Below are 6,359 nucleotides of genomic sequence, written 5' to 3'. Positions count from 1 at the left end.
GCTTCAAAAATTCTATATTATCACAAGTTTAGAGTTGCTTTCCTATCTACAGCCCGGGCTACAGCCCACTACTTTAACCACAACACCGAGTGTGTGCTGTCCCACTCAATTGGTTAGGCGGTTGGGATGGGAGCTGCTCCCTGATTGGCTGGGGCGCTGCTCATTGGTATGCTGTCAGTCGGGATCACATGGCTCCGCGCTAATAACACACCGGGCTGGCTCACAAGTTTGCAGAGTTGTCTTTGAGAGCCGTGGGGACAGAGCTACAAACTCAGAGCGCGGACCAGACGAACCAAGAGGCACCTGCGTGAAAAAAAGACTTTCACTTGATTCGTATAGCAAAACTTTTTTGTTGATTGTCGGTGCAACTTCTTCTTTATAAGACTGGTCAGTATATACTCCTCTACCTCTTGATCGTGGTGTTTTTTTTTACTTTTGTATTTCGCTTTTACTTAATAACGCGTGAAGATTCAGTGAAGATTTAAAAAATGTATAACATGATGGAAACCGAGCTGAAGACCCCGCTGCCGCAGTCCAACTCGGGCTCCGCGGGCTCCAAGAACAACAGTGCCAACGACCAGGACCGGGTGAAGCGACCCATGAACGCTTTCATGGTGTGGTCCCGCGGGCAGCGCAGAAAGATGGCGCAGGAGAACCCCAAAATGCACAACTCGGAGATCAGCAAGCGCCTCGGAGCCGACTGGAAACTTTTGACGGACGCCGAGAAGAGGCCGTTCATCGACGAGGCCAAGCGCCTGCGCGCCATGCACATGAAGGAGCATCCGGATTACAAATACCGTCCCCGCAGGAAGACCAAGACCCTGCTCAAGAAAGACAAGTATTCTTTGCCCGGGGGGCTCCTGGCGCCCGGCTCCAACGTGGTCAACAACGCCGTGTCGGTGGGCCAGCGCATGGACAGTTACGCGCACATGAACGGCTGGACGAACAGTGCGTACTCCCTCATGCAGGACCAGCTGGCCTACCCGCAGCACCACAGCATGAACAGCCCGCAGATCCAGCAGATGCACCGCTACGAGATGGCCGGACTCCAGTACCCCATGATGTCCTCAGCCCAGAGCTACATGAACGCGGCGTCCACGTACAGCATGTCCCCGGCGTACACGCAGCAGGGCTCCGGCGCCATGGGCCTTGGCTCCATGTCGGGCGTGTGCAAGACGGAGCCCAGCTCCCCGCCGCCGGCCATCACGTCCCACTCTCAGCGGGCGTGTTTGGGGGACCTGAGGGACATGATCAGCATGTACCTGCCGCCCGGCGGAGACAGCAGCGCGGAGCACTCCTCCCTGCAGGGTAGCCGGTTACACAGCGTACACCCGCACTACCAGACGGCCGGCACGGGAGTCAACGGGACGCTACCGCTGACCCACATCTGAAGAACTCTCTGCCACATCGCACACATACACACATGATACATATACACACGCACCACATACACAATAAAAATAGAAATAGAGAAAGACTTTGAAACTAAAAAAGAAATAAAAAAGTACTTCGGATACTTGAACTTTTTTTTTGGTTGCTAAAGAACCGACGTTCGGTAGTTTGGTTGGAGAAACGATTTTTCATTTGATCTGAATAAGTTGTAAAGTTGAAAAGCATTTTAAGACATATCATGGTCTGAGACTGAACGTTAAGGCCACTAGTAGACGGCATGGCGAGGCTTTTTATCATGAGTAGAAAGCAATCCACTTTGTGTAGAAGAATTGGACTTCTATATTTTAAATAATGCCATATTTTCTCTGTATGAAAAGAAGGGCATGTGGCCTCGTGACGAGGCTGTTGTATTTCAGAAACAGATGGATGGAGTGTTGCTTCATATTCATAAATGTTTACACTTAATTTGTAGAATGTTTGTTGTGTCTCGGCTGTGTCCCAAATTGTGTAGTTTTCTCCCCGCACCCCCCTCCCCCCTCCCCCCCATCCCACCTCTGGGTTTGAGGATGAAATGTTAAGACTGTGCCGGTCGCAAGCATATGCGTTTTATTTATAGTAAGATGTTTTGGAGCTTGTTTGACCCTATTTGTTTGTCACGTGAAAATATTCTATTTTGTTTTGTGAAGTTTTCTGTCGTGTGATGATGGTGTCCCGTTTACTCATATCATCCATGAAAAGGTTTTATTTAAACTGACTGTTTCTACTTATTTCAAGACCATCCTCTATTCTTAAAATAAATTTGTACGAAACACAATTTATGACTCCTTTCTTCTCTTTCTTCTGCTCATTTAGCTGTAGGAGGGTTGGCACTCGGGTCAGGTGTGCAGATTATTTCTGATTGCTTAAATGTGATTATGATTTGTAGATGCTGAACAGGAATGAGTTAAGCGTCAAATTAAAGCCAGGTGATCATCCGGGCGATGTGTCAGACGGCGTGTGAAGAGGAACTTTAACACGCTATTGGAACAGGTTTGCCTCGGAATAATTTACTGCCTTTAAAAAAATCTATTCCATGGAAGTGTGTTATCGTTTAAACAGAATTGGAAAGGTTAATTCATTTTTTCTATTTATTTTATTTTACCTAAAAACACATGTTTCTTCTAAAATGGACATATTTATCCAATGGGTCTCAACCACCATCATTGCTATTTAAAGGCATGCAAACATATGCATGCACTAATAAAATCACACAAAATACAAAATGATGAAGAGAATTCAGGTTTACATTTTTGGATGTGATCAAGTTAGTATTCCACACCACATGGTCAACATGAGGCATTACATTTTATGGAGAATCTATTAGGAACCATTGAACAGATAGTATTATAATTATAGAATAGTTACAACGATACACCCATAAAAGTTGCATAAAGGGTTCATTAATTGTATTATATATGTTCCAAACACAGACACTCATTTTTAAACACCGTACAACTAAAATAATATTGAAACAAAAAGTCCAACCCGACCAAATATAACTATTGACACACACCATATTTGCTAAAATTCCATAAAACGAACAAAGTGTAATAGCATCCACCTGGAATAACTTGTAAACACAAGATGATTTAAAAACATTTCATTTATTATCACTCCAAGGTCTACAGTTCAATCGTTTCTCTTTTATACTTCAACTCAAAGTTTTGGGCTGTGTGCTGATGCCATCATTTCGGTACTTTCTACAATGTGGAATTTGCCAGCTCCACATTTTCCTCTTCATTCCACCTTCACTGGTCAGTGAATCATTTAGCGCTTGGTAAAGGAACTCAAATATGAAGGCGCTTTCATTAAACAGAAATCACTATTCTGTTTATGGTATTAAACTTGCTTAAATTGACCAAATGTTCACTCTCACACCTAAACATATGAGCTTGCACCCCTCAAAACACACACACACACACACACACACACACACACACACACACACACACACACACACACACACACACACACACACGCACACGCACACGCACACACACAAACGTATACAAACTCACACTCACACAAAACACTCCTCGTGACTTATTTATGCTAGGTTGGTGTTTTAAGAAATTCAAGAAAAGGAACAGATTTGCATATAGATTAGCATATATAGTTTGGAAACACACCAGGAAATAAACAAACTGGTCCAGAGAGTGAGAGAGAGATGGGAGAGAGAGAGAGAGAGAGAGAGAGAGAGAGAGGGCCAGTGGCCTGTTCACATCCTGCTTGTCTTCCCACACTCTCTGCCGGGTTTGAAGCAGAGCCCAGCACAGCGGCCTAGATTAGCCCCACGCACCTTTGTGGAGGGGAAGATTATCCGGACCTCCCTGCATTCAGCGACAGGGTCTTAAGTCACTCTAGCGCGCTAGCTGCCGCTCGTCACCTCATCACCCTCTCCAACTCATTTATTTGTAATTAAGCAGCTTTTCCCCTTTTTCCCCAATATATACCCCGTTGGTCGGGGGCTGCCGAGATAGTTAATACTATATCAGGAATGGGAAACTCAGTCAAAGTATCGGTTCCTGATTAAAGACCCACTGCTATTATAGGGTTAGTATGAGTATTGATTCACGACACAATCACTCACTTAAGTCCTATGATCAATTCACCACTTAAATGCCGCAAAGCAAACCCCCCTTCCTCAAAAAGCTCACTCTATATCTGAACCACATAATTATCATTTATCACGTGATTTGTTGGAACATGTGGAGCGGCACTATTTTTTTGCTGTTCATTGTGTTTGAATGTTCTAGCAGTGAGGCCATCCATGTTGGACTATGACCCCCTCCAATCTCCACCCTCTCTCTCTCTCTCTCTCTCTCTCTCTCTCTCTCTCTCTCTCTCTCTCTCTCTCTCTCTCTCTCTCTCTGTCTCTCTCCCCCTCCGCTAAGCACCCGGAGGGCCTCTCTCTCTCTGCTGTCATGTGGTGCTCAGTGCCCACTCAGCAAGTGCAGGCATATCCCCACTTCCATCTGCCTATGACCTCACAGGGCCTGTTGGTCTAACCCTCCTCTCCAAAAATGTATAGTCCCTTAGAACCCGGCTTCAGCCCAGGCCCGCAGATTCTGCTTGAATATACACACACATACATGGACGTGCATGCATGTGTGTGTGTGTGCATTAAAGGCACCCAGTGCAACTTTATGTAAACATTCAATGAAAAATAAACATTCAATTTCTAGTCTTTTTTACACGTAGTAAGTTTCAATAACTCCATACCATTACATATCGACATTCAAGGAGCAAAGATGAGACGTCGCTGTGTGGTGAGAACTGATAGAAAATCGTAAACAACAACAATCGCCGGTGGGGAGAAGCCATTTTTCCATTGACTGGAAGCCTGCTTTATTTATTGTAGGTTACAAAAAATAAAGAAAATGGCGGCATTGTTGTTGTTATCGATTTTCTATCAGTTCTCACCACACAACGACGTCTCATCTTTGCTGCTTGAATGTCGGTATGTAATGGTATGGAGTTATTGAAACTCCATACCACTTCTACGTGTAAAAAAGACTAGAAATTGTATGTTTATTTTTAAGCCTCGAAAGTTGCACTGGGTGCCTTTAATAGGTATTTATTTTTATATGTGTGAATGTATTAATGTATGTAGTTATGTATGTATGCATGTCTGTATGTCTGTATGTCTGTATGTCTGTATGTATGTATGTATGTATGTATGTATTGTAGCGGGCCAGTGGGTGAGGGGTTTCCACGCTACCAAGTTGGATAGATAAACTGACACAACGCCGAGAGCAGGTCCAAAGCCGAATGGTTTATGTACCGTGTAAACGAAACCAGGGTGGGAAAAGGGTCATCCACCTCTTATATGAAACAATACAATTTCCAAACACCTTCCACCTATCTCTCTCCCTGAGGGCGTTCCACGCTGCCAGGCGAACACACAGATCCTGCCGGTCCTTTGCTAGCCCTAGCTTCTCTAGCCCTTGCTTCTCTAGCCTTCCTCCCCTTAGCCTTCCTCCCCTTAGCCTTCCTCCCCGTAGCCTTCCTCCCCTTAGCCTTCCTCCACTTAGCCTTCCTCCACTTAGCCTTCCTCCCCTTAGCCTTCCTCCCCTTAGCCTTCCTCCCCTTAGCCTTCCTCCCCTTAGCCTTCCTCCCCTTAGCCTTCCTTCCCTTACACACTGTTTGCTCGCCCTCTTAAGCCCAAGCACCCCTGCTTAACAATCCCCAGGCTTGCCTCGTTAAAGGGAGGAAGTCCATATATGGCTTGGGGGTGGAGGCCAGACCTACCACTCCCCTCACTCCTCCCTGGCGTCTGCCACAGTATGTATGTATGTATGTATGTATGTATGTATGTATGTATGTATGTATGTATGTATGTATGTATGTATGTATGTATGTATGTATGTATGTATGTATGTATGTATGTATGTATGTATGTATGTATGTATGTATGTATGTATGTATGTATGTATGTATGTATGTATGTATGTATGTATGTATGTATGTATGTATGTATGTATGTATGTATGTATGTATGTATGTATGTATGTATGTATGTATGTATGTATGTATGTATGTATGTATGTATGTATGTATGTATGTATGTATGTATGTATGTATGTATGTATGTATGTATGTATGTATGTATGTATGTATGTATGTATGTATGTATGTATGTATGTATGTATGTATGTATGTATGTATGTATGTATGTATGTATGTATGTATGTATGTATGTATGTATGTATGTTAGCAAGTCTGTCTGTATGTATGTATGTATGTATGTATGTATGTATGTATGTATGTATGTATGGATGCATTTCTGTATGTATGTATGCATGTATGAATGTAAGTATGTTCTTATACATTCATACATACCTATGAACGTTAAATACTTTTTCATGCCTGCATGTTTTTGTGTGTGGGTGTATGAATGTACAGTATGTGTGTAAGTATATGTGTTT

The 6,359-nt window shown here is 43.6% G+C and overlaps 1 protein-coding gene across 1 annotated transcript; it reads left to right on the top strand.

The window, feature by feature from the left end:
* Window positions 1-227: 227 nt before the first annotated feature.
* On the top strand, window positions 228-2,552 carry sox3 (SRY-box transcription factor 3). Its single transcript, XM_056600375.1, has one exon. It carries the CDS (start codon window positions 489-491, stop codon window positions 1,389-1,391), a length of 903 nt encoding a protein of 300 aa, XP_056456350.1. The 5' UTR covers window positions 228-488; the 3' UTR covers window positions 1,392-2,552.
* Window positions 2,553-6,359: the final 3,807 nt, after the last annotated feature.

This window comes from Gadus chalcogrammus, chromosome 10, assembly GCF_026213295.1.
Source record: "Gadus chalcogrammus isolate NIFS_2021 chromosome 10, NIFS_Gcha_1.0, whole genome shotgun sequence".
NCBI lineage: Eukaryota > Metazoa > Chordata > Actinopteri > Gadiformes > Gadidae > Gadus > Gadus chalcogrammus.
The sequence above is the reverse complement of the archived record's forward strand: the minus strand, read 5'-3'. Positions and strand labels throughout refer to the sequence as shown.

Coding starts and splice junctions, on each gene's coding strand:
- sox3 (XM_056600375.1), top strand. CDS start 489: ATGTATAACATGATGGAAACCGAGCTGAAGACCCCGCTGCCGCAGTCC.